The sequence below is a fragment of the Calonectris borealis genome, chromosome 28, assembly GCF_964195595.1.
Source record: "Calonectris borealis chromosome 28, bCalBor7.hap1.2, whole genome shotgun sequence".
Lineage (NCBI taxonomy): Eukaryota > Metazoa > Chordata > Aves > Procellariiformes > Procellariidae > Calonectris > Calonectris borealis.
In genome coordinates, this window is record NC_134339.1 from 4,524,716 (window position 1) to 4,551,107 (window position 26,392).

A 26,392-nucleotide genomic window follows, 5' to 3' on the forward strand; every position below is an offset into this window, starting at 1 on the left:
GGGGGGTAAGGGGAGGCGGAGGGAGAAACCAGGAGCCCTGAGCGTTGTGGGGGGGTCTGGGGGCTGCCCCTCCGGGTGTGGGGGGGTGGAGGTTGGGGACAGGGTGGGGGAACGCTTGGGGTCTTGCCTGGAGGGCACGGAGAGGGGGCAGACCCCCCCCCGTGGTGAGAGCAGGGCTGAGCCCCGGGGGTTAAGGATTTTGGTGGGGGGGGGGCTCTGTTCCTGGCTCTGCCGCGAAGTGACCTTGGCGAAGTCACGTCACCTCTCTGTGCCTCAGTTTCCCCCATCTGTAAAATGGGGGGGGGGGAAGGGTGGGAGGGAGGGGGGGACAACGGTACCGACCATTGTAAAGTGCTGTGAGATTCCTGGATGCAATATTCAGCCCAGCCCCCTGCCTGCGGGGTGGGCAAGGACCCTCCGCCGGGACCCCCGCGGCCCCGGACCCCCCGGGGGCCAGTCCCACTCCCCAGCCGGGACCCTCGGCATGGGGGGGCCCGGGGGGGCTGAGGCGCACATTAAAGGAGGCTGAACTGGACGCGTCGCTCTCTCTCGCGGCGGCGGGACCCCTGCCCGGCGGGAGGGGTGGGGTGGGGTCCCCGGGGGGGCGAGGGGGGATGCGAGGGGGGGATCTTTGCAGCTCCCCTCGCTGCAGAGGCTCTCCCCACCCTAGGAACCTTGCAGGGGGAGGATGGGGCTGGCGTGGGGGCTCCAAACCCCCTTGGGGGTGCACTGGGAGGGCTGGGAGCTTGCAGCTCCCCCACTTGCCAGCACTGGGGCAGGGTTGGGGGGGGTCACAGCAATGGATGGGGGCTGTTTGGGGGGGGGTTGATGGGGCTGAGGGTGCCCCGGGCTCCCCAGGATGTCGGTGCTGCTCAGCCCCAACCCTTTCAAAGCCAAAACCATGGTGCGGTGCCAGGGCCCTGCGGAAGGTGGGTGCAGGATGCGGCCCTCAGCGGGCACCGGGCAGGGTGGAGGCTGTGGGACCCCGGTGGGAGGCTGGGGTGGGCAGGGGCTGGATCCTGCCCGTGCGGGGCCCCGTGCTGGGCTTCGGGGCGGCACGGTGCTGTTAATGTTTAACCGCTGGTGCCTGCCGCGGGCAGCGGCCGAGGGACGTCGCGGTGAGCCCCGGGGCGACGTCCCGCCATGAGACGGGCAGGTAACGCCGGCGGCGGGGGGCTCGGGGGCCGGACACTGTCCTGCAGGGGCTGGCATGGGGACGGGGGGGACACGGAGCCCAGGGGTCACACATTGGGGCTGGTCTGCTTGACACGAGTCCAGCAGCATCCGCGGGGTCCTTGGTGGTGGTGGTGGGGACGTTCGGCAGCGACGCAGTGGGGACCCTTGCCCTGCTCCTGCCCGGAGGGGCTCCGGCAGTTCCCTGCTCCCGCCCAGCCCGGGTGCTGGGTGCTGGGAGCACTAGCGGGTGCTCTCCCGCTCACCCACGGGCCAGGATGGGGTGACAGCCCCGGGACGCGCACCAGGAGGAGCTCACAGCAGGGGAGGTGACATCCCTGGGGCACGGTCGGAGCTCACTGATGGCTCCTGGTGTCAGCGGCCGCTCGTAAATCCCCGGTGGGCGACGGGGAGGGAAGGTGGCTCGGGGCCGGGCTGCAAGTGTACCCTGTGGGGGAAACTGAGGCACGCGAAAAGGGCTGGTAACACCGTGACCCGTGTCAGCTTGCCGCGGGGTTTGCTCCCTTCCCTGCTCATCTTGAGGCTTCTCCTCCAGCGGAGCTCAGCCCGCAGGCAGGGAAGCGAAGCAGCCGTCGGATGCGCCCAGGGGACCCCCATCACCCCGAAGTCGCTGGGAGCCAATGGCCGAGCCCACCCACCCCGCTGGAGAGCCGGGGCTGCCGGGTACGGAGCTGGGCGCAGGGGTGCTGAGGCCCCAGGCTGGGCTGGAGGCGTTCGGTCCCGCTTCCCCTCCATGAAGTCCTGGCTGGGGCTGCTGGGGGGGCTGGGGGTGGCCGGCCTGGCCTGGCTGCTCAGCGCCATCCTCCTGGCGCTGTGCCACGGCCCCCTCCTCGCCGGCATCTGCCGCACAGGCAGCCGCTCTCATCTTCCTCTTCCTCATGGCACTGCCCTGCCTCCCGGCAGCCTCCTGTCCCTCCAGATGTGGAGGCACGAGGTGGCCCGGAAGCACCGGGAGGCCCCCCGGGAGTCCCGTCGTCACCGGGAGCGGGGACAGCCCTGGGTGGTCCCCCCCGTGCCCCCCGGTACGGCACAGTGGCCGCGCAGCCTCACACCCCTCCCTTGTGTCCTGAAGCCCCCGCCAGCCCGAGCCAGGCACGTCTCCTTCGAGGACGAGGTGGTGCCACCGGGGAGACCCCCGGGGAGGGTCCCCCCCGCCGAGGAGGGGAAGAAGCAGAAGGCTGGGTCCGTCCCCCCTGGGCTGGCGCCGCGGCCACGTGCTGTCCCGGACTACGTGGTGTAAGTGACTCCCACGGGGACGACCACGGGATGGGGTGTCATGGGGCCCTGGGCACCCATGAGAGAGGCTCTTCCTCCCGCACCCTGAGCCTCCCTGGCCTCGTGGCGGTGCAGAAAGTACCCGGCGATCCGGAGCCCCCGGCAGCGGGAGGGGTACAAGGGCGTCTTCCAGGACCAGCTGGCGGAGTACACGGAGCTGCTCGGGGAGGTCCGCGCCACGCGGCGGAGGCTGGGGGAGCTGGAGGCGGCGATGGGCTGGCTGCCCCGGCATGCCACGAGGAGATCGGTGGGTGCTTTGGTGGGCGCTGGCTTCGGGCACCGTATGTTTTGTGGTTGGGTGTGATGAGTTGGGCGGTCTCTGCGGGGACTCGGGATGAGCCTGGAGGGGCTGCACTGGGTCGGGGGGACCAGGGGGACACGTTGACACCCGCGTTCCTGCGGCTGAGAGGCGCGAGCTGTGCTCGAAGGCACCCGGCAGCTGCTGGAAAATTAACGAGCGGCATTTCTCGGCTACGCCCTGGGCGAGGTTTTCACCGAGTGGTGCTGCGGGAAGGCTGGCTGCCCCCGAGCCCCCCGCGCTCGTTAGCTCTGGCTCGTCAGGGCCGTGCTCAGCCAGGCTTAGCCCCCAGGGCTCCGGGACGCGTCTTTCTGCCCCGCAGGATGGGAGCAGGGTGGCCCACATCTGGCACAAGTACGTGAGGAAGAAGAGGGTGAGAAAGGGAAGGGCTCAGGATCTGCTCCCTGTGCTGGGGAGCCGGGGGGCTGCGCACCCACGGCCTCCCCACGGTGCTTCTCCCTTCTCCGCAAAGCTTGGGGGGTCCCCAGGGCACCGCGGGCCCCGGTGCCGGGGCAGGGTTCCCCCCCAGCTGAGCACCGGCCGGCCGGCAGGATCTGGTCTTGCTGGAGAAGCAGCAGCGCTGCGAATACCTGAAGAAGAAGCTGACGCACATCAAGGCGCGGATCCAGGAGTACGACCGTGACGCCCGCGACAGCGCTGTCTACTTCTGAGCCTGCGCACCCGCCGGCACCGACGCCGATGACCCCAGGAGGGACCCCAGGGGCTGGGTGCTGGGGAGGGGGGTAGCGATGCTGCAGGGATGCACCCGGTGCCCTCCCAGCCATTGCACCCACCCAGGCATGGAGAGCAAACCCGCAGGCTCCTCGTGCTGTTGGGTTTGGGGTCCCCTGGGTTCTCCGTGCCTGGGGAGCCTCGGGGCCCTGGGTGCTGGGTGGGTGCTGCCTGTTCCTGCGTGGGAGCCAGGCCCTGGCTGTGCCCCCACTTCACTCCGTGGGAATTGGGGAGCACCCCCCGCCCCGGGGCAGCGGGTGCAGCTGCAGAAGTGGCCAGAACTGGTTTAATAAAACACGGTGATGTTTTCAGGGGGGTCTTAATGCGCATCCTGGGGCACCCACAGCGGCTGGGGGCAGCCGGCAAACGCATCCCACCCCAGCACCCCTGGGACCCTCCCGTCCCCAGGAAAACAACGCGGGGGGGGGGGGCGGGGAGGGGGCAGAGCCCGACCCCAAAGCCCTGCGGGACCCCGGGGGCTGCGGGGCCCCAGCCGGTGATGCCCCCCACCCCCGCTCCGGGCTCCCCCTTATTTCCCCCCGTCCAATTTAACCAACCTCCCCCCGGAGCCGCCCGGGCTGCGGCACCGGGAGCGGGGGCGGCCCCGGGGCTTCCCCCCCCTCCCATCCCACTCCTCCCCGGAGGCGGAAACCGGGGCCGGGCCGGGGCCGGTCTCCAGCAGCGCCCGGCCGCCGCCGCCGAGCCCGGCTGCCATTTTAAGGTGAACAAAGAGGCGGAGGCGCGGGCAGGTGAGTGGCTCCGCGGCGGACGGGACCCCCCCGGCACCGGCACCGGCACCGGCACCGGGGGCCCAGAGAGCTCCCGGTACGGGAGGGGGCACCGGGGGTCCCTGCTCCCCACGGCGCACGGGGGGGTCCGTCCTTCCCCGCCGCCCCAGCGCGCACCGCGGTCCCCGCCGGCCCCGGGGTCCCCACTGGCACCGGGGTTCCCACCGGGGTCCCCACCGGCACCGACACCGGGGTCCCCACCGAGGTCCCCACCGGTCCCGGGCTCCCGGGGCCGCAGCCCCGGCAGGTGGAAGGCGAGAGGCGGCGGCTCCTCCCGGGGGAGCGGGGCCGGGGGTCGCGCTGCCCGCCCGGTGCCCCCCGCAGCGGGGAAGGGACCCCGGAGACCCCGGTTCCGTGTCCTCCCTGTCGGTACCGGGGTGCCCCGGGTCGCTGCGCCCCGGTTACGGCTCCGGGAGCCCGAGACCCCCCCAGACCCGCTCCGGGAGGGGTCCCCGCCGCTGCCGTGCCCCGGCGGCCGCTCGGGCGGGGGTCCCCGATGGGGCGAGGGGGTCAGACCGCGGCCCCGGGGGTTAATCCGACTGGGATCGGTGGGTTTGGGCATTTACGGGGGGGATCGGGACCCCCTGAAACAAGGGGGGGGGGTTGGCTTGGGCACCCCGGGGAGGTGCTGCCCCAGACCCCCGGGGGCATCTCTGGGACCGCAGCTGCACCCCAGACCCCCGGTGTCCACCCTTGCTGCGGGTTAAAGGGTGCCAACCGCCCACCCCAGCCCCCCACCCCAGGGGCCTGATCCTGACCGCTGAGCCCTGGCACCACCGGGAGCGGGCAGCCAGGTTGGGTTTCCCACGAGGGTTCAGGTTTCCCCCACGCTGCTCCCCGCTGCGGGCTGGGGGGTCTTCACATCGGGGGGTCTCTGGGCCGGGGGGTCTCTGCACTGGGGGGGGGTCTCTGCATCGATTCTGGAAAAAAAAAAGCAATTTTTGAAAACCGATTTGCCACTTTTCACTGGGGTGTTGCTAACGTGCCCTGTGTTGTTGTTATGATTATTATTACTATTATTATTATTTTAATCCAGCCAAATCTGCTTACGGAGGAACCCTCGGGCTTAGCGCTAGCCTTGGGTAAGAGGTTTTCTGGATTAATTAGAATTTTAACAATCCAATGCATTCCGGCGGTGTCTGGCGGCCGCGGTCGGGGGGGCCGGGGCCGGCGTGGCAGGGTCTCGTGCGTGCGGCAGGGCTGGGGAGCCTGGGAACCTGGCAGCTTTGCTGGGACATGCTCGGTGAGTCACTTCTCCCTGTGCCTCAGTTTCCCCATCAGCGGCGGTGACTCTGGTGGCGTGGCGTTGGGCACGGGCGGGCAGTTGTTGACGGTGCCGTCGGGCTGGTGACAGGGGACCAAAGTCCCTGCCAGGCGTGCAGGAGCGTAGAAACCCGGCAGTGCCGCCTCCCACAGCCGCAGCGCCGGTGCCAGCACCTCCCGGTGCAGGACCAGCTCCGACGGCTCCGTCCATCTCCCCACCAGGCTCTCCACCGCCGCCCACCCGTGCCGGACCCCACCACCACCATGTTCAGCAAGAAGTCCTACGATGGCCCCCCCACGGGCTACGGCCCCCCCACGGGCTACGGCCCCCCCACGGGCGATTACGGCTATGATTACAGCGCCCGCTCGCCCCCGCCGGGCTCCTACTACATCGAGGACGTGCCGCAGCACTTCTACAAGTGGACCTCGCCGCCCGGCGTGGTGAGGATCCTGGAGGCCATGGTCATCCTGCTCTGCATCGCCATCTTCGCCTGCGTGGCCTCCACCCTGGCCTGGGAGTACGGCTACGGCTTCGGGGGGGCTTACGGCAACGGGTTGGGGGGCTTCTACGGCTCCGGCTACTATGGCAGTGGGCTGAACTATGGCTACGGTTACGGGGGCTACTACGGCGGCGTCACCAACCCACGGGCGGCCAACGGCTTCATGATCGCCATGGCCGTGCTCTGCTTCCTGGCCCAGCTGGGGCTTTTCGTCGCCAGCGTCAGCAAATCGAGCAGCTCCCGCTCCCGTCGCTTCTACCTGGTGGTCATCGTGATCTGCGCCGTGCTGGCCTTCGTCATGCTCATCGCCTCCATCGTCTACGTCGTGGGGGTCAACCCCCAAGCTCAGATGACCGGCAGCTACTACTACAACCCCTTGCTGACCATGTGCAGCCAGATGTACAGCAGCAGCACCTACATGAACCAGTACCTCTACCACTACTGCACCGTGGACCCCCAGGAGGTGAGGGTGCACCCCAACTCCGGCCAGACCCCCCCTCTTTGAGCCAAACGGGCAGCGCAAACCCCTTGCTCCGAACGTGATGGTGAGCCAGGGCAGCGCGGGAGGGAGAGCATCGGCGACCATGCGTCCTGCCCTTGGGACGGGTGTCCAGCGCCGGGTCCCCGGCCAGCCGGGGTTTTCCCCTCCGTCTTTAACGTCTTTGGTGGTAGCGGTCGCCGTTTCGCGGCTGCGGAGGGCAGGGGGTGGCTGCCGGTGCCGGATCCCAGCCCGGCTGTTTGCCGGGGCGAGCTGGGGCTGCGGGAGGAACCGGAGCGAGCCGGCTGCCTGCGCCGGGCGGTTTCGGGGAGGGGACGGGCTGTCGTCCCGGCGCAGACCCGGTATCTGGTACTTTGGTCTCCCCGGTCGTAAAAGTGTTTGAACAGGGTTGGGGCAGAGGTGGGCTGTGCTCGGGGCTGAGGTGCCCGTATGGGTGCGGGGTCAGGGTGCCAGCTGGGTGCTAGCTCTCCCCAGGCACCCACGATGCTGCCAGCCCGGCTCGGGAGCCCGGCGGGTCAGTGGGGCAGTGAGAACCTTCAAAACAAAGTCCATCGGCCCCGGTTTCGGCTGGGGCCGTGGGGATCCTGCCTGGCACATGGGCTGGGACTGGCGCTGCCGGTTCCCATCCGGCCGGGCTGGCCGTGCCGCATTCCTGCGCCCTGAGCAGGGGGGAGTCGCAGCACCCGCGCTGCTCTCGCTCCATGCAAAGACCAAGCGTGGCCTAATCCGTCCTCGCCTGGCCCTGATTTCAGTGCAGCTGCAGGGATCTGGCTCGTGGAAAACCACCCGGGCAGGACCTGGCTCTGCGGTGCAGCCGCTGGCCCGTGGCAGCGGGGCCGGGGTGCTGCATGGAGATGCCAGAGGGTGCCAGCTCCCTGCTGCTCCCCGAGCCCCAAACTTGTCCTGTCCCCGAGGGAAAATCAATCCCCCCCATTGCTTGAGCTGGCCCCAAAAGCTCTCGAACCCCCGATGGGCTCCATCCCGGCTGCCTGGGCACGGGGGGGCCCTGCCCCTCTCCCCCCGCTGTGGTGAGGGGTCCAACTTTGGGAGCATTTGGGATGAGGGGAGCCCCAGGGAGGTGCAGGGTCACCGGACCCCCGGCTTGGCTGGGACGGGCTCTTTGCATCCCTGCGGGACCCCTGCCCTGAGAGCCCCCTCCCTCCGTCCCTCCAGGCCGTGGCGATCGTCTGCGGCTTCCTCATCGTCATCCTGCTCTGCCTCATCTGCTTCTTCGCTCACAAGACGCGGAGCAAGATCTGGAAGTACGGGAAACCAAACATCTACTGGGACAAGGTGCCGGTGGTCCAGGAGGGTCCCAACGTGGAGGAGTGGGTGAGTCCGAGTGTGGGCTGGGGGTACCGGGGGGTACCTGGGGCTGGGGTACCCCCGAGCATCCTCCCGAGGCAGCGCTGGGTTGGGATGTGCCAGGGCGAGCCCAGGGGCTACGTGGGGACCCCCAGGGCCCCTCCTGGCACCGGGCTTGTGCCGAGCCCGGCTGGAGCCTCTTTCTGCCCGGCTTGTGCCACCCCGGTGCCTGGTCCCGGCGTGTTTGCGCACCGCAGGAGGCAGCTCCCGGGGTGCGGTGTTATCGTTACTGGTACAACGCTGTGCCCGGGGCTTGCCGGGTCCCTCCCTGTCACCCTGTTTAGGCACGGTGGCTTTTCCCAGCCGGTACCATTCCCCGGCACCGCCAGGCTTTGCACAGGGTGCGGGGCTGGGCGAGCTGGTCTCAAACTCCCTGAAAAACAAACAGGGTGGGATCAGATGGGCCGGGCGCCAGGAGCGCCGGGGCTCCGGGTCCTCTCCCCTTTGCTCGCCCCACGCTCGGGGACGCTGGCCGTGAGACGCTGCCCGTCAACACCGTTTGGTTTCGGTCTCGGCAATGATTAACTCGGCTCCGCGGGGCCGTGCCTCCCCGCTGCCGCCGAGGGAGCCGGGGGCTTTGCAGCAACCAAACCGGCACCGTTCGGGCTTCGAATGAGCCTGTGCCCCTTGGGTGGGGGATGCTGGGGAGCCCCCCGCTGCGCCTCAGCCCCCGTGGCCCCGGGGAGAAGCCGGTCCCAGCCTGGCCCCACTGCGTGCCGGGACGTGCCCCGTCCCGTCCTCACTCGGCAGCTCCCGGAGCCGGTGTCTGCGCGGGAGCCGGTGCCTGGGGAGGGTGCGGGAATTCTGCAGCACCCCACGGGGAAGGAGCCTTTGAAATCCGCCCCTGCCCCGCAGCGGCTCTCGGGGTGCTGCCGTGCCCCGGGCGAGGAGGGGCTGCCCAGGCCCCCGGGGGAGCTGCGACACGGGCAGCAACGGGCGCCTGCGTGGGCAGGGGCTGCATCCCTGTCCCTGTCCCCGTCCCATCCCGTCCCCACCCCTGTGAGACCGCGGCAGCCGGGGGTGCTGCGGCACTGGGCTCCCCGCCGGAGCCGGGACTGGGGGTGTTTATCACGTTTCTCTCCACCCTTCGACGCAATCCCAGAGCGCAGCAGTTGCTCTCAGGCTCCGCTCTGTGCGCGCGTCCGCCCTGCGTGTACCTCTGATATTTATTTTTCATTTTGCAGAAATACCTTTGTTCTGGTTTATTTATTTTTGTTAAAAGTCCCTCCCTTGTAAAGCATTTCCTGGCCCGTTGGGGGCTGGGCCGGTTGGGGGGCAGGACCCCGCGCACCCCGGCTCCCCCGCACCCTCACCTACCCCTTAGGGGGTCCCCGCTTTCCCGGTGGGGGGGGTCACCCACCGGTGGGGATGCAGCAGTGGGGAGGTACCGGGGTGTGAAACCCTCCTGGGACGTCTCGTTCCCTGTTTATGGTCGGGACCGAGATAAATGGGTGACCTTCGAACGGGCGTGAGCTGCCTCCGTCCTGGCGTGGCACGGGGACGCGGCTGTCCCCACGCCGGCAGCCGTCTCACCTGGTGGCCCTGTCAGGCAGAGCGGCCTCCAATTAACGGCGTCTTCGTTAGTCAGGGGGAAAGTGCCGGAGGAAGTGGCTTTGCCGGCTGGAGCTCGCAGCTGACGTCCCCAGGGCCACGGTCCCGGGCAGGGACCGGCTTCCGGCACAAACAACCCACAAAGGCCAGGAAGGAAGGGGGAGGGAGGGACGGACGGACGGACGTCTGTCCCTCCAGCCCCACGTCCTCCTTGAGGAGCCCTGGCCGTGCCAGGGCAGCAGCGAGGGTGCGGGGAGGGGGCGATGCTGGATGGGGCGAGCGTGCAGCCGCCGGCAAAGCCTGGGGGGTATCACCCTGGGGGTGCAGAGCGAGGTGCTGGGACCCCCCCCATGAGCCGTGTCCATCTGTGCCGGTCTTCCCATGGGACCCCCCCCAGTCACCCCGTGCAGGGTGGCATCACCCACTGCGGCACTGGGATCCGTGGGCCCTTCTCCGGGGCACGTCCTGCCGCCTCCCCCTCCCCAAACACTGCTCTGGCCGCCCGTGGGGGCTCCCCCGTCCCTTGCCCCCCCCCCCCGCTCCCCATAGCCACGCAGGGTGCCCCACTGCAGCTCTGCCGGGACCCCCGGCAGGATTGCCGCGGCTGCCCTGGGGTTTCTCTGGGATGGAGACCAGTGTCCCGTGTGCCGGGGCCGCTGGCCGTGCCCCGTTGGGGGGCGGGCGCGTGTCCCCCCCGTCCCGGCAGGCGGCTGAGCGCCTCTCCCTGCTCCAGGTGAAGAACGTGGCGGACGGGGCCAGCGTGCAGGACGAGACGGCCACGCTCGCCTACTCGGAGAAGCCGACGAGCCCCGTCACCGCGCCCCCCTACAGCCCACCCTCCTACAGCTACCCCCCCCAGAACGGGTACTACCCCTCCGGGACCTACAGCAGCCGGGGGTGAGTGGCCGGGCGGGGAGGGGGACCCTGGGCACCCGTACCCCCCCCCCCGCCGAGCTGGCTGATGTCCCCGCGTCCCTCGCAGCGAGCAGCCGGAGCGGGCGGTCAGCCCCAGCCCGGCGGAGGAGAAGGCGCGGGAGCAGCCCACCAAGCCCCCTGCTCGCCGCGGCCGCCGCCGCCGGCGCAACCCCGAGCTGGACGAGTCGCAGTACGAGACCGACTACACCACGGCCGTGGAGTCCGGCGACGAGCGGGACCAGGACCAGTGGGCCAGGTGAGGGGGGGGACCCCTGGGAGCACCCCCACACCCAGAGCCGCCCCTCCGGGGCCTGAGCCTGCCCCTCTCCCGCAGCCTCTACCCCCCCATCGCCTCGGACGGCACCCGCCAGAGGTACAAGCAGGAGTTCGACACCGACCTGAAGCGCTACAAGCAGCTCTGCGCCGAGATGGACGGCGTCAACGACCGCCTCAACCAGCTCAGCAAACAGCTCGACAGCGTCCCCGAGGACAGTCCCCGGTACCAGGTCAGGGCTCTCTGGGGGCCACGGGGACACCGTGGGGACACCGGGATGCTGGGGAGCATCGGGGACGCTGCGGGGCATCGGGGGTGGATGCTGGGGAGCATCGGGGACGCTGCGGGGCATCGGGGGTGGATGCTGGGGAGCATCGGGGACGCTGCGGGGCATCGGGGACAGATGCTGTAGGGCATCAGGGACACTACAGGGCGTTGGGGACACTGCAGGGCATCAGGGATGCTGTGGGGTATCAGGGACACTGGAGGGCATCGGGGACACTGCAGGGTGTTGGGGACGCTGCAGGGCATCGGGGGTGGATGCTGGGGAGCATCGGGGACGCTGCAGGGTGTTGGGGACACTGCAGGGCATCAGGGATGCTGTGGGGTATCAGGGACACTGGAGGGCATCGGGGACGGACACTGCAGGGCATCGGGGACGCTGCAGGGCATCGGGGACACTGCAGGGTGTTGGGGGACGCTGCAGGGCATCGGGGACGCTGCAGGGCATCGGGGACACTGCAGGGCGTCAGGGACACTGCAGGGCATCGGGGATGGCTGCTGTAGGACACGGGGGACACCACGGGGTCTCAGGGATGCTGGGGGGTGCAGGTCACTGCTCGTCCCCATGGGACACCCTGGTGGCCCCCCGCCGTGGTGGTTGTGACCCCCGCCCCGGTCCCTTCGCAGGAGGTGGCGGAGGAGTACAACAGGCTGAAGGACCTCAAGCGGGTGAGTGCGGGGGGCACGGCCGGGCTCTTCCCAGCTGAGTGGGGCTGGGTTGGTGCGATGCAGCCGGGGGGGGGTGGGGTGTGGAACCCCCCCCTCCCCGCAGCTCAGGCCGGTCCTCTGCTGCCTTGCAGAGCCCCGACTACCAGACGAAGAAGCTGGAGACCAAAACCCTGCGCAACAAACTCTTCCACATCAAGCGGATGGTGAGCGCCTACGACAAGGTGCGGGGGTAGCCTGGGTCGTGTCCCCCCCCCCACTACCGCAGCAGGATGGGCACGAGGGGCTCCCCACCCACCCCCTCCAAAGACTTTGGTGCATTTTTTTATACCTTTGTATAAAAAAAACCCCAAACCCAAGCTTCAAAGCCACCCCGCCACGTCAGAGCCAAGGGCGCGGGGCCAGAGGCGGCTGCCGGAGCGAGGCCCCCCCCGCCCCCCCCCCCCCCCTTCCCATCCTGCACGCCGGGGGCTGCGGGTCCCCTCCCGCTGCTGTAAATAGGTTTGGGAAGGGTCCGCAGCCCCCGGCTGCCCCTGCCGGCACCGGGGTCAGGGTGCCAAAAACGTGGGTGCAGCCAGGTGCCGGCAGGGACGTGCTGCCCGGGCTGGACGGGGCAGAGCACCCCTGGGCCGGGCACCCGGGGGGGGCAAAGCCCCGCGTCCACCGAGCCCCCGGGGCTGGGGCTGCCCTTTGGGGAGCAGCCCTGGGCAGGGGTGATATTTTATAAGGAACTGGCTGAAACTGTGTAATTTTTTTTTTTTAAAATAAATAAACTGTATCTATTGATTTTAAATCGCTGCCAGAGTGAAAGGGGCTGGGGGGGGGGGGGGGGGGCAGTACCCCCGAGGCTGGTCCAGCCGTGGGATGGGGACCGACGCTGCCCACACACATCAGCATCCCACCCACGCAGGGCAAACACAGCACCCCATGCCCAGCCCCTTCAAGATAGGAAGAACCCCAAAATCCCACCTTGGGGGACCCCCCCCAAACCCCTCACTTTGGAGGGGAACCCCAAATCCCCCACCTTGCTCCCCAAAGACCAAGTACAAACCTCTGCTCTCCGCAGACCGCAGGATTTACTCCCGAGGGACCCCTGCCTTGACCACCCTCACCCAGGAGCCCCCCCCAGATCCCCAGGGTTTCCAAAAACCATCCCATTTTAGGTGCCTTAGAGGGGCTTAATTTTTTGGGACGCTCTCTCCCCCTTTCCTTCGTCTCGCCCATCACCCCGGGGTGGGCTTCAGCATGGCTGCAGGATGAGCCCCCCTTTCCCCGCTCGCAGCAGATCCCCAACCTCGTAAGAAACAGCTTTTATTGACTTCGTTCATTTGTGTAGTATCATTGAACAAGGATTATATTTTCAGTGAAATCAATCTAAATGACAAATCCCCGGCTAATCCTGCCTCCGTCTCTTTGCACGGTGGATACCCCTGAGAAGCAGAGCCGGGACGGGGTGGGGGGGACACCCCGTGGCCTCTGATCCCACGCCGGGGGGACCGCCAGCGCGGGATCGGAGGCCACGGGGTGTCCCCCATCCCTCCAAGGTGGCTCTGCCCCCACCATGTGTCCCTTCCTCTGCCCTGGTGACAAGGACCCCCCCCCGAGCAGCATCACCCCTTTCCAGCCAGATTTTGGTGTCCGTTCCCCCCCACCCCCCAACTTTTCCTCTCCCCCAAACCTGGCTTAAAAAAAAATAGTGAGGCACAGGAACATAGCGAGCGTGGGCAGGGGGGTGCTGGCACCCAGTCTGGGGACAGTGGGGGGTGCTGGATCCAGCCCCGGGGGGGGTCAAAGCACCAAGCGAGGCAGCGGGGAAGGGCTGGGCTGGATGCTGGGTGCTGCGCAGCACCCAAAAAGGACCGTTTGGTTTGCACCCTGGTACCCCCACCTCCTCCTGCGTACCCCCCTCCCCTCCCCTGTACCCCGACAGTGGAGATGCTTCAGTGGGAAGCGCAGGGAGGGGGCTGGGAGCAGGCACGGACAAGCCCGGTCCCCAAAAAGGGGCTGCTCCAAGCTCAGCGCTTCAGTCCTCGAGGCTGGATACGGCCCGGCCGGGCAGGGGCAGCCCCTGGGCAGGGCACAAAGGGGCTTCAAAATGACCCTTTTTCCACGATTGCCAGGACTGGGGGGGGGCAGAAGCAGGGGGTCCCGCAGCAGGACCCCCCCAGAGGATGGCTCTGCGCAGCCGGTGGCCCCCCCTCCGCACCCACCTCCCATCACCTCCTGTCCGAGCCTCCTGCCATCTGGAATTCAGCTTTGGAGGGGCAGAGGATGGCGTCCCCCCCCCTCCCCGGGCTCCAGCCCGGCTCCGACACAGGGGCAGAGCGAGGGACCAGCCCCGGGGATGGCTCCAAGGTGCCCGGGGGTGCCAGGGAGCTCCGCTTCAGGGGGGTACGGCGGAGTTGGGTGTCCGACAGCCAGTACCTTGCGTTTAGGAGGACAACGCCGCGACGCCGCTGCTTTCGGGGAGAGCTGCGGCGGACGGACGAGCTACGAGACGGCTGCGGGGCTGGGGGCCGGCGCAGTTCGGGGCTCCCCGGGGACGGCACCGTCTCAGGGCGCTGGAGGGAATCCGGGTCCAGCTGCTGGGGGTCCCCGGGGTGTCCCCGGGAGGAGAGGCTCTGTCCCCTACTGCCCCGTGCCGTAGGGCCAGTTGAAGGTGCTCCCGGACAGCAGCATGTCCCTGATTAGTGTTTCGATGGGCGTCTTCCCCACCAGCCTCATGAAGAAGAGCTGGGAGATGAGGGCGGCCGGCACGGCCCGGAGAGCCGGCAGCCGCAGCAGGAGCCGGCCGAAGCGCTGGGGCTGCGAGGGGTACTGCGAGCGCACGTACTCGGTGAGGGCCACCTGCGCCTTCTCCTGCAAGCTCTCCACGTGCGCCGGGTCCGAGAGGCCGCAGGCGTCTGCGAGAGGGATGGGATGGAGAGGGGTCAGTGGTTGGAGCTCCCCGATATCCCCAGTGAGCCCCCCGCCCCTCTCCCCGACCGGCCTGGCTGCTTTCCTCGCCGAATTAGGGATGCAGCTGGCTGCAGCGCTGCAGCACGGTGCGAGACCACGGCTCAGATCGCCCCGGCTGCAAAGGGCTGCTGCAGGCAGGAAGGACCAGGCACCTCTGCTGCATGGGATGAGCACGGACGGACGAGGGACAGGGCACGGGCGGACGAGGGACAGGGCTCCCCAAGACCCCCCGGTGCATGGCGGGGTGTTTGTGTTACTGCAGGTCTCGTTCCCATCGCCCCGGGGAAGCTCAGCCCTGTGCCCAGACGGACGAGCCGGGGTGCTGCAATCCGCGGTGGAGAAGCGCCAGGACACAAGGAACCTCTGCCACCCCCCCGAGAGCCACACGATGCTCTCTGGACCCCAAACCCCCAGGGAAACGGGGGGGCAGATGCTCATGGCTCCATGGGGCCGAGATGGGGACAGAGCCCGGTGACGGCACCGACCTACCCGGCGTGAAGAGCGCGATGGCTTTGAGGCAGCTGTACTCGGCCGAGTCCACCTGGAGCCGGTTGAGCTTCTCCACCTGATCCTGAAAGATGCGGATCTGGTCCATGAAGGAGACGACGCGGTCGGCCGACATGGGGGAGGCGTGGAAGCCGGCGGCGGCCAACAGCGGGGCCATGTGCAGCGGCAAGGCCGACTGCGCCGCGTTGAGGACGAAAAGCTCGCTCCAGCTGAGCCGTAGCAGGGCCACTTGGTCGGAAACGGGCAGCTCGGGGAAAAAGGGGATGTTCCGGGCCCATTCCACCGTGCTGAAGAGGAGGCGGGCGGCCAGCTCGCAGATGTTGTCGATGCCCATGACGCTGCCCTGCTGCGCGTACTGCGAGCCGTAGCGGGCGGCGGGGTAGGGCTCAGCCCGCAGCAACTGCGAGATGAGCTCCGACACCGGCTGCCCGTTGAAGTATTCCCCGCTGGGCATGGTGTTGGGGCTGGTGCTGGAGTGGGTGGGGGGGATCCGGCCCCGCTGCACGGCTGGGGGGGAGAGGAGAAGAAGTGTCTGCCCGCTTCTGTATCCTGCTGCATCCCCCGTCCCGCTCCCGGGGGGGCACGCGGGGTTCCCTCTGCCCCACGCAGGGCGAGGAATGCTCCCCCCACCCACCCGGCATCCCCGGCAGGGCCAGATCCTGCCACAATGGGCAGCTTTTTCAGGTGCTTGGGGAAAGGGAGGTGGCGCGTGCCACCCGCTGCGCCCGCCGGCGAGCTGCCTGCGAGAGCTACTTCATCTATTTAACATCCCAGTGATTCACCAGCAGCTCCCAGGCTCCGCGCCTTGGCCATGGCCTCCGACCAGCAGCCGGGCTGGGATGGCGTCCGTGCCAGCCTCCTCTGCAAGGACCCGGCGCAGGAGCGGCCGCGGCTCTGGCCGTGCCGTGCCAGACCGGGTGCCCCGCCGGCACCACGACCCCCCCGTGCTGGCTGCAGCGGAGCAGGGCGATTGCTACCCAAGGTCATCACATGGCGGCAATCATTTATTTGCAAATAAAACGTCCATCTTGGAAGCGTCGTTAACCCTGGGGCACTCCCCCTCCTAATTGCATTCAGGGAGAGCCATTTTTCAGCTCCCCCCCTCTCCCATTAGCGCCCACTATTTGCTCAGTCCCTAGTAATTAATTTATGGGCTGTTCATGAGCCACTTAAATGAGAGCTCTAAATCATGCTAAGTGGCAATAATGCCATCTCGACTCCTCTGGAAAGGAAGGAATTACTGTCCTGCTTCCAGTATCCTTCCCCCCTTGCTCCTCGCATTAATGCCACCAGCCGCTGAGCAGCCCCGGCACCGCGGCAGAGCCCGCGCCGAGCCCCGGCACCTCCATCCCCGTGTGTGCCTTGGCACAGCCCCATCCTGCCGCGGGGATTTGAGATCCCGGCTCTGCTTCGGGCTAAACCCTTCGTCCCGTTTGCAGCAGCCTGGGAAACATTTGGGGTTCGCACCCCGGGGCGACGGGGGAGCAGGCAGAGTCGCCCGGGGATTTGCATGGCTCCGGCCGCGCCGGGAGCCCGTCCCAGCCGACCTCCACCGCGCCTGGGGCACCGGGGCTGTCCCCGCTCCAGGTGCGTCACCTTATCAGCTCAAGGCTCCGGCTTTTCCAAACAAACACCACCTGCGCTGCTGGCACCGGGGGCGATTCAAGGAGGGAAAAAAAAAAAAACCCAGGGACAAATGGGGGGGTTTTGCTGCAAACAGAGAGGTGGGAGAGCGCCCGGGAGCAGAACGGGCACCGGCAGCACCGGGAGCCCGCAGCCGGCGCTGCAGCAGCCCCACGCTGCAGTGGTGGGGTTCAGCGGGACCCCTTGGGAGCCATCCCCGTCCCCGCGGTGTTGGCGTTACCTTCCTTCCTCATCCCCACGCGGAAACACTTCTTCAGGCGGCAGTACTGGCATTGGTTGCGGTGGTGCTGGTCGATTTGGCAGTCGCGGTTGGACCTGCGGGAAGGACCGGGCAGATGAGGTGCCAGGGAGAAGCGACGCGATGCCGCCGGGGGTCCCCGCACCCCACCGCCCTGCTCCGCCACCCACCTCCCCGCCGCCCTTGGGCAAAGCCCTTCGCCTCCCAGCGTGGCCCCCTCCGCGCCGGCCGCGGCTGTGCCACGCCGGCCCCCGGCGTGCAGACACAGGCGCTCCCAGGCGGCACTCAGATGCTATGGAAACCGCGATTTCCTACAGCAGGGGCTGCCAGTTCGTGTTGCCAGCGATGCCCAGGGCTGTAGGAAAGCTGGAGAGACCCCTGGGGCTCCCATCCTCGGGGACGTGTAGGGACGGGTGCCGGCGAGCGATGCCCCGTGTTCCGGCATACGGCGCGGGGGGCAAGCGGCGGAGCAGCCCCCGGCCTCGCCGCCAGACGTGCGAGGAATTTCAACTATTTCCTACGGGGCCGGGGCTGCCCCCGCGGTGCTTGGGCACCGAGCGCTTGCAGGCGTCCCCCATGGCGGTGGCGTGGCTCCGCATCCTCCGTGCTCCGGTCTGGCTTCGACCGGACCCTGCCAGCGCGGCAAAGCAAAACCCGGTGGCTCCGGAGCAGCGGGGTCTGCACCGCCCGGAGGGATGCTTTCCCCCCGAGCAACCTCGGAGCTTGCAAGGGGGTCATGCCCACCCCCTGGCACACGGGTCCTGCCCCGGGCAAGGAGCCACGGGCACTGGGCACGCCCTGCACCGGGGCACCGGCCACCCCCAAAGCCAGCCGCTGACCTCTGCTCCTGCGGCAGCGCGGGGAGCGACACGCTGGGACAGGCTGCGAGAGAGATTCCCAAACGGCATCGTTAGCGTCCAAACCCCCCAGCCCCCATTGCCAGGGGCCGCTCGCGCTCACGGTCCCCGCGCGGCCGAGCACGGTGACACCGGGCGCTCGCATCCCACCCAAAGGCTGTCGCAGCAAACGGGGAGGAAAGGGGGTTAATCAGCAAAACAGCGATAAATTAAGGCATATAAACAGCAAAAGAGCGATAAATTAAGGCATATAAACAGCAAAACAGCGATAAATTAAGGCATATAAAGCAGCAGCCAGGAAAGCGCAGGCAGGGCCGGGTTGCGCCGGCGTCCGGCAGCAGCTCGGCTCTGCCTGGGAATCCTGACACGAATCTCCTCATCCCTACACGACTCCAGAGGCGAGACAGGCAGGGATTCCCGCCGCGCTCAAACCGGAATTAATTCACCCCGAACATCACCACTGCGCTTAGCACATTTTCAAACGTGTTGCTGATAAAAAGTTATTCCAGCGGAGAAGCGATAGCTAATCAAAACGTCAGATTACATCTTCATCAGCCGCCTGCGCCGCGGCGGGGGCAAAGCTCCCGGCACCGCGGCCGAACCTCCCGGCGAGGGCCTGGCTGACCCTCACCGTGGCCTCAGGGCACCGTCCCCAGCACCAGGAAAACCCAAAAAATCACCTCGGCTCCCGCCAGCGGCTCGGAGCAAGTTTCCCAAGTGATAGGCTGCAGCGACCTGGGAAACTGTGAGAATACAAAAGGCGTATACTGTGCTAATTATGTAATTAGAACATGTAATTATTTAGTGCAAGAACTAAACTGAATCCAACTCACTTTTAATATTCAAATTAGAGCAATCTTGGCTTGATGCTGCTTTTGACTCCTTGAACAAAGCAGATGCCAGGGCTGCCGGGGGAGCATTGTTCCCGGCCCCTCCAACACTTTACTCCCTACTTGGAAAACCAACGTTTTTCTATTGCATCAAATCACTTCCCAGCACAAAAAAGGGGAAAAAACCCAAAACACCTGAAATAGGTGCCCAGATACCAGTGACAAGCACAGGATAAAGTCTTGGCTGCTCACAGCCCCTCCATCACCCCTGCACCTCAGCGGCATCTGGGACGCAGAGTCCGTCCCTCTCCCGGGGAGCCCTGATTTGGCCTTTCCTTTGTTCCAGGAAACTGGAATTTCTCAAAAGCCATATGTATTCCCCATCTTCAACTCATTAATCCCGAGCAGCCGCTCGGCTGAGTCTGCTGATCAGATCCTGCTGATCAGATGGGGAAACTGAGGCAGGGCCAGGGATGATGCACACGCTGCAGCCGCACACGCTGCTGCATCCACAGCAGGCGAAGGGGAGGACGCCGCAGGACCGGGGGTAACGGGAACCAAACCCTGCCCCACGCCGGCAGCTCCACGGCCACGAGCCGCTCGGCTGACGTCAGCCAGGACCCGGCAGCGCCGGTGCCGGGAGCTGCCGGGAGAGGAGATGCTGCGCACGGGGGAGGACGAATCTAGGCCGCCCAAACGAGAGCAAGGCGGCTCGGAAACGGCTCCCGCCGCAGGAGCAGCGCTGCCCCTTCCCTTCCTGCGGCACCTCAGCACCACAAGACGAAGCTCGAAGCAGCCGGCTCCCCTTGGGCGGGGAGAAAGCGGGGTGCGGAGGTGGGGTGCCCCTCTCCCAGCCCGTCTGCAGGGTGCCCACGGCCAGGATGCGGGTGCCATCCTTGCAGCACCCCCACTGGTTTAGCAAATGCTGCTGGAAGCACTTGCACGTGGATCCAGACCTGCAAGTGAGCCCCTATACACCCGTTTACCTCCCTGGGAACAGCCCGGAGCCGGGGGTCCCCCGTGCGTGCCAGCCAGCCCGATGCTCGTTTCGAGCCCAACTGAAACTCCAGAGTTATTTGCAGCTCCAAACTTCACAGGGGTCGTATCCCGGTCCTGCCGGTGGGCCCGGATCTGCTGCAGCGCTGGCCCGAGCGCGGGGGCTGGTGGGGGCTGCAGCCCCTCTCCCCGGCGTCTCACCGGATCAGCACCCACAGCACGCCGGGCTGTTGACACCTCCGGTTAAAATTATACTGGCTGCCGCACTGGTGCTTTCTCTGGTAGAGCGGCCGTGACCGAAGTGACTCACAGCCACGGCGCGTTTTCAGGCATTAGCCTGGAACGGCAATTAATGCCGGAGCAGAGCCGGGCGATGACGAGGACCCGGACACCGGCTGTGCCCCACTGCCCAGGGGACAAGGTGGCCAGGGCACCCGTCCCTCCGGGGGCTGGGGATGCGCTGGACAGAGCAGCTGCTTATGTGGGGTGCAGAGCATGGAGGGACCCCGGTGCTGCACTAGGGGACCCCGTTAGTGCTGCAGCGGGGCCAGCGAGCAGCCACAGCAGGGCCAGCGCCGAGCTGCACAGGGGCCACTGCAGAGCCACGGGGACCGGCACCGGGGCCACCATCGAGCTGCACCAGGGGCCACCCCTAGAGCTGCACCAGGGGCCACCGGGGAGCTGCACCGGGGCCCACCGGGGAGCTGCACCGGGGCCCACCGGGGAGCTTGCACCGGGGCCCACCGGGGAGCTTGCACCGGGGGCCATCCCTAGAGCTGCAACCGTGCCAGGGCTCTGCCACCCCCGGGCCCCCCCGCCGCTCTCCCCCCCTACCTGCAGGTGTAGCTGAGGTTCCTGCGGATGCTGCGTTTGAAGAAGCTCTTGCAGCCCTCGCAGGTGAAGACCCCGTAGTGTTTCCCGCTGGACTTGTCCCCGCACACCACGCAGTCCACCGGCGCCCCGGCCCGCTCCTCCTCGCCGTGCTCCGCGTCGCTGCCGCCGCCCGCCGGGGACGCCGCCTCCTCCCCGCCGCCGCCGCCGCCGCCGCCGTTGGGCTCGCCCCAGCCGCCGGCCACCATGGCCATGGCTCCGCGGCCCCGGGGCTCAGCGCCGGCCCCGCCGCCGCATGGAGCGGTGCGCGGCGCCCGGCTCCTCCCGGAACGAGTTGAGCAAGTTTTTGGGGGGTGGCGGCCGGTTTGGGATTTTTATGGGGTTTTTTTGGGTTTGGGTTTTTTTTTTTGTTCCCCCCCCTCTATCCCAGGGTCCCCTCCCGGCCCCCCCCCCCCCGCCCCCGTTAACGGGGGGGCCCCGCGGAAACTTTGCGGCGGCGGGAGCGGGGCGCGGCGCGGCGCATCCCCCCGCGGGGCGCGGCGGCTCCGGGCGCGGCGGCCGCCCCGGGGCTCGGCCGCATGCGGGGGCCGCCGCTGCCCGCCCCCGGTGGCTCCTCCGCTCCGCGGCACCGGCAGGGAAGGAGGAGGAGGAGGAGGAGGAGGAGGAGAAGGAGGAGGAGGCGGCGCTGCCCCGGCCCGGCCCGCCCTCGCCCCTACGGGCCCCGCCGCCGCCGCCGCTGCATGCAGCCCGGTCCGGGTCCGGGTCCGGCGGGACCCGCTCCGCCGAGCCCCGGGGCTCTCCCCGCCTCCCGCGAAAGAGCAAAGTTCAGCCGCTGCCGCGGTGGCCGCCCTGGATGCTCCTCCCCGTCCTCCTCCCCTTCCGCTCGCCGCCCGCCGGGTCCTGCCCCGGCCCCGGCCCCGCCGCCGCACCGGGCCGCCCCCGCCGGGGGGGGGGAGCCGGGCAGGCAGCCCCGCCGCACCGCACCGGAGCGGGCAGGGCGGGTCGGTGGCCGGGGCCGGGCACGGCGGGGGGGAGCGGGGTGGGCGGCTCCGTGGGCCGGTGGTAGCGGTTGTGGCGGAGGCGGGCATGGCCCCGGTGCGGTGCCGGGCACGGGCAGGGCGATGCCGTGGCCTGGCCACCGCGGTGGAACAAGCGGTTTGGCCAGCGGAGGGTGGCTGGAGGTGGCCCCCCGCCTGCCCGCTGCCCTTTGGGGACCAGAGCCCTTCGCTGGCCCCGGGAGCGCTCGGCACCTCGCGCTGCCCGGGGCTGCACCGGGAGCCCGGCGTGCAGGGCCACGCCACGCATGGGCTGCGGTTACGGCTGTGGTCCTTGTCCCCCCCGCCCCAGCAAGTGACCTCTAAGCTGCAGGGTGCGGCAGTGGGCCACCAAGCACTGGGGTCCCCTCGGGGACGGGGACCGAGCCCCGCCACAGCCCTGCCACGCACAAGCAGAGCTCGGCAGCCACGTCACGGTGCGGTGTGACGCCGTTCGGGGCTGTGGGGGCCGCGGCGGGAGGACGGGAAGCCCACGCCTGGCCCGTGGCCAAGCTGCCGGCATCGGCAATCCCCTCCTCTTGCCGACAGCCCCAGCGGGATCTTTAATTACTGCAAACAGCACGAGGCCGCGGCTCCCCGTCTCGTGCGGGGCACGAGGGCCTGGGCCGTGCCGCGGGGTGCTCCTGTGGATCCCGGGGTCCCTCGGGTACCACCGCTCTGCGCAGCCCCTGGGACGGGGTGAAGGGCTGGATGCAGCCGGGGACTGGCTGCCCGCAGCCCGGTAAAATCCGGTTGTAATGTGGTTAATCAAGTCGGACCCGTAAGAGCTCGTCGGCCGGCCCTGCAAGAAGGGACAGGCTGGGGTGCCGGCTGTGGGCGCGCAGCGCCCGCCTGCTGCCACCTTGTTAATCATTAATGAAGAAATAAACTGTGCGGGAAGGTGCTTGACCCGGGAGCAGCCCCGCGATATCGCCCTGCCTTCGCCTTTCACCCGGGGGCCAAACTCTCCTCCTGGCCATGCCGCGCTGGCCCCGGTGTCTCCCGGCAGTGCGCCTTTCACCGTGACTTCGGGGGCAAAGTCCAGCGGGCAGGGTGCGGAGCCGGGGCATGGGTGGGCTGGGTGCCCCCCACGCACCCCTTTCCCCCCCGGCGTGCCCTCGGGCCAGGCCTGTCCCCATGGGGACCCCACGCCGCGGTCCCAGCTCGGGCCGGGTGAGGATGCTGATGCCGAGCGGCGGCCGGCGATGCCCACGCTGCAGGGACGGGCTTGGACCGAGCGCTGCCAGGACCTTCACGCTGCCTCGTGCCGCCGTCCTTGGCATTCCCCACCCACGCGCCGGGGCCGGCGTCTCCATTGGGGTTAAGGGAAAGGCGAAGCAAAGCGGGCTGGATAGAAAAAAGCCCAGCAAAGCACCGAGCCCGGAGCCGGGGTGTGGCAGAGGTGGATGGATTACAGCTCCGGCCATAAATAAAACCTCCATTTCCTCCTGTCTGGAGGAATCTCTGCTCACCGGGTACCCGCTAACACGGCCACACCGAGGTGCCCGGCAAAGGCCGCGCACGGGGCCGATGCCACAGGGCTGCTGAGGTCGGGGAGCAACGCCCGGCAGAGCTGGCTGGGAAGGGGCCGGGCTTTGGGGGGTTCCAGTCTGGGCAGGGGGGGTCACCCCCACCTGCAGCCGGCCCCGTTTCTCCTTTCTCTTCTGTCAGGCCGTGATTTATGGCCCTTTCCCTGCCGCTCCCCCGCCTCCTCGCCCCCTGCAAAAAATAATAATCCAGGAACAAAGGAGGAAATTGGATCTTCTCCCCCGCGCGGCTCCCGGCCCCGCGCTGGGAGCCGGGTTTGTTTTGACGTCGGTGTCCAGTTGGCGAAGGCGTTTGATCTCCGGAGGAATTCCTCCTTCCTCGCGCTGCTCCGCTGACTCCGCCGCACAAAAGGGCCCCCGGGAGCCGGGAGCTGCCGGCGCGTTTCGTGCCGCCCCGACGCCCCCGGGAAGGGTCCGGCACGGCAGAGGCACCCACGGGGCTCGGGGAGGTTTCCAGGCTCGGTGTTGGAGCCGGCGCCGTGGGGACGGGTGGCAGCAGCGTTCCCCTGCTCCCCCGCAGCCTTTGGGCTGGAGGGCGACTGAGCAACCCTTGCCAAAATGTGCGGGTTCGTGGCTGTGCCACCGGAGAGCTGGGTGCCAGTGCCACCGGAGAGCTGGGTGCCAGCAGCACCGGAGAGCTGGGTGCCAGCACCGATGGAGAGCTCGGTGGTAGCAGCACCGGAGAGCTGGGTACCAGTGCCACCAGAGAGCTGGGTGCCAGCACCACTGGAGAGCTGGGTGCCAGTGTCACCAGAGATCTGGGTGCCAGCAGCACCGGAGAGCTGGATGCCAGTGCCACCAGCCCCGGCCCTGGTTACGGCATCCCGGTTAGCAGCACTCTGGGCTGCGGGGCAGCCGTGCCTATTCCCAAACCCCCGTGGGTGCTGCCGGCAGCAATGCTTCCCGGGTGCTTAGATAGATACCACCCCATCCATCTGTCTGTCTGTCCGTCCCCCCCAGGCCCCAGCGTACCCCCCCATGGGGACCTGCACCCCGGTGCGGGGCTGTGCAGGGGGTGGGCACGGCCCTGCGTGGTTTAGGTCAATCCGTGGGGCCGAGGGTGCTGCGTTCCTGGGGCCGCATCCTGCCGGCGGGCGTGCGGGCATGTGTGTGCATGCTGTGGGCGGCGAGGGCAGGCATGAGCAGCTCCGGAGTCGCAGGGGGGGCGAAGGGGCCCTCATGGCCGGGGGGGTCCCGACCTTCCTGCAGCAGCCGCGGGAGCGCGTGACCTTGCAGGGCCAAACCACGGCCACGCCGCGGCGGGCGAAGGACAAAGGGAGGCCGGGGCCGGCTGTGCCGCGGCTCCTCGGCTCCCCGGGCAGGGCTGCCCCGCACCCCTGCGCCCCACGGCTGCCCCACGGCGCTGCCCTGCGCCCCACGGCTGCCCCAGGGCACGCACGCCGGCGTAGGGAGCACCCATCGTGCCCACGCAGCAAACACGCCTCCACCGGGTGCACACGCATGTGCACGGGACACGCAGCCCCTGCACGGGGGTGCACACGCGGTGCAGATGGCGGCGGGGGTCACCACACGCACACGGGCTCTCGCTCCCCCACATGCCCCCCACGGCCACCCCACGGAGCAGCGGTTTTGCCCCCCGATGCTGCGGTTTTGCCCCCAGCCCTGCAGAGAGGCTGAGGGTCCCCCTCACCCCCAGCCTCCCCTTGTCCCCAGCCCCCTCCCCCCCGCCAGAGCGGGCAGCTCCCAGCCCTGCATTCCCGGGATATCAGATCCTGGCCCCCACCCAGGCCAGACTCTCCCTCCCCGGGGAGCCATGAATCACCCACCCTCCCTGCTCCCCTCGCTCCCGGCTTCTCCCCACTGCCTTTGCCCCCGTGCCCCCCCCCGGCACAGCCTGCCCCCCACCAGGATGGTGTTTTGCAGCCCCCCAGGACCCAGGGAATGGGGTGCAGTCCCACACTGGACCCTGCTACCCACGGGTGTTGAGGGGTTTTGCTGCGGCCCCTCCGTTTCCCAACAGCCCACGCTGCTCCACAGAGGGGAAACTGAGGCAGGGAGTGGGCCAGAATGGCGGCATCCTGCAAACCGTGAACTGGGACGTGGAGCCCTCCCTGGGGAGCTGCAGGTTTCTGGGTGCACGTGGGGGTGAGCAGCAGGCAAAGCAGGGGGGTCCTGCCACCCGCGGCCGCCACGCTGCGCCATGCTGTGCTGCACCGTACCATGCCGTGCCATACTGCACTGTGCCATGCCATGCTGTGCTGCACCGTGCCATGCTATGCCGTGCTGCATCATGCCATGCCGTGCTGCACTGTGCCATGTTGCACCGTGCCGTGCTGCACCGTGCTGTGCTGAGCTGCACCGTGCCATGCCGTGCCATGCCGTGCCAGCAGCCTGGCAGGCAGCAGAGTGCTGGGAGCCCCCAGCTCTGCTCCCTGAGCTCGTGGCACGCTCTGTCCTTGGCAGAGGCTCGGGCTGTGCCAAGGCGGGCAGCGCAGCTGGGCCCGGCGCGGCAGCGGGAATGGGAGCCGAGGCCACCCCAGCCTGCCCTGAGCCCCTGCAGCCGCCGGGCACGGTGGGGACGCCGCAGCCCGGGGCACCCCATCCCCGCCGGTGTCCTTGGGGGACCTGGTCTGGCACCGGGGTCAGCAGGACGCAGCAGGGGGGACCCCGCCAGCCAGGGTGGGGGCGGCAGCGGGTCCCGCCTGCCCTCCCCCTCCTGCCGGCACCCAGGGTTGAAGCCGCCCCGGCCGCCCCGGCCCTTTCATGCGGCTCTCGGTGGAGCCTGACCCCGCACAAAGCCCCCAGGAACCCATTTGAATCTGAAAAGGGGTCTGAGCGCAGAGCCCTGACCTTCAACCTGCGGGTCAGCCCCTCCACGCCACCGCCACCGGCCCCCGCCGGCCCCCGGGACCCCCCCACGAGCCGGGACGGACCGAGCCGAGCCGCGGTCCCTGCCGGAGCCAGGCACCGGGGATGCAGGCAGGGAGAGGGGCTGGGAGCAGGCAGCACAGGCAGCCCCCCCGCTCCAGTGTCTGGACTTGCCCCTCCGTACCGGGCACACGGCAGCGCCTGCCGCACCGATCAGCGGGCGGCTGCGAGGCCTGGGCTCCATGGCACCGCTGCTCCCGTTTCGTGCCGGGGCAGCTCCCCGGGGAAGTTCTCCTTTGATCCAGCCCTGCCGCCTCCGGGGACACGGGGCTGCCCCCGTTTCCGAGGGCTCCCAGCTGGTGGAGGGGTGGCGGGGGCGGAGGGCACGGACAGCTCGGGGGAGTGAGCTGCACCCCTGCAGCCCTGCACCCCTGCATCCCTGCACCCCTGCACCCCTGCACCCCTGCACCCCCACAACCCTGCACCCCTGCACCCCTGCAGCCCTGCAGCCCCGCACCC

General features: G+C 68.7%; 3 protein-coding genes across 3 annotated transcripts; 2 read left to right on the top strand and 1 right to left on the bottom strand.

The window, feature by feature from the left end:
• The first annotated feature begins 1,660 nt into the window (after positions 1–1,660).
• On the top strand, positions 1,661–3,810 carry OCEL1 (occludin/ELL domain containing 1). Its single transcript, XM_075175680.1, has 4 exons — positions 1,661–1,857; positions 2,267–2,430; positions 2,545–2,716; positions 3,319–3,810. The coding sequence occupies exons 1-4, from the start codon at positions 1,771–1,773 to the stop codon at positions 3,436–3,438; spliced, it is 543 nt and encodes a 180-aa protein (XP_075031781.1). The 5' UTR covers positions 1,661–1,770; the 3' UTR covers positions 3,439–3,810.
• Positions 3,811–5,777: 1,967 nt separating this feature from the next.
• OCLN (occludin) lies at positions 5,778–11,979 on the top strand. The gene is made up of 7 exons (XM_075175629.1): positions 5,778–6,513; positions 7,723–7,881; positions 10,199–10,362; positions 10,448–10,636; positions 10,715–10,886; positions 11,564–11,605; positions 11,737–11,979. Exons 1-7 carry the CDS (start codon positions 5,815–5,817, stop codon positions 11,836–11,838), a joined length of 1,527 nt encoding a protein of 508 aa, XP_075031730.1. The 5' UTR covers positions 5,778–5,814; the 3' UTR covers positions 11,839–11,979.
• A 2,164-nt stretch (positions 11,980–14,143) lies between these two features.
• Positions 14,144–21,071, bottom strand: NR2F6 (nuclear receptor subfamily 2 group F member 6). The gene is made up of 4 exons (XM_075175646.1): positions 20,467–21,071; positions 16,932–17,026; positions 15,050–15,574; positions 14,144–14,505 (listed from the first exon to the last, which is right to left on the bottom strand). The coding sequence occupies exons 1-4, from the start codon at positions 20,715–20,717 to the stop codon at positions 14,231–14,233; spliced, it is 1,146 nt and encodes a 381-aa protein (XP_075031747.1). The 5' UTR covers positions 20,718–21,071; the 3' UTR covers positions 14,144–14,230.
• Positions 21,072–26,392: the final 5,321 nt, after the last annotated feature.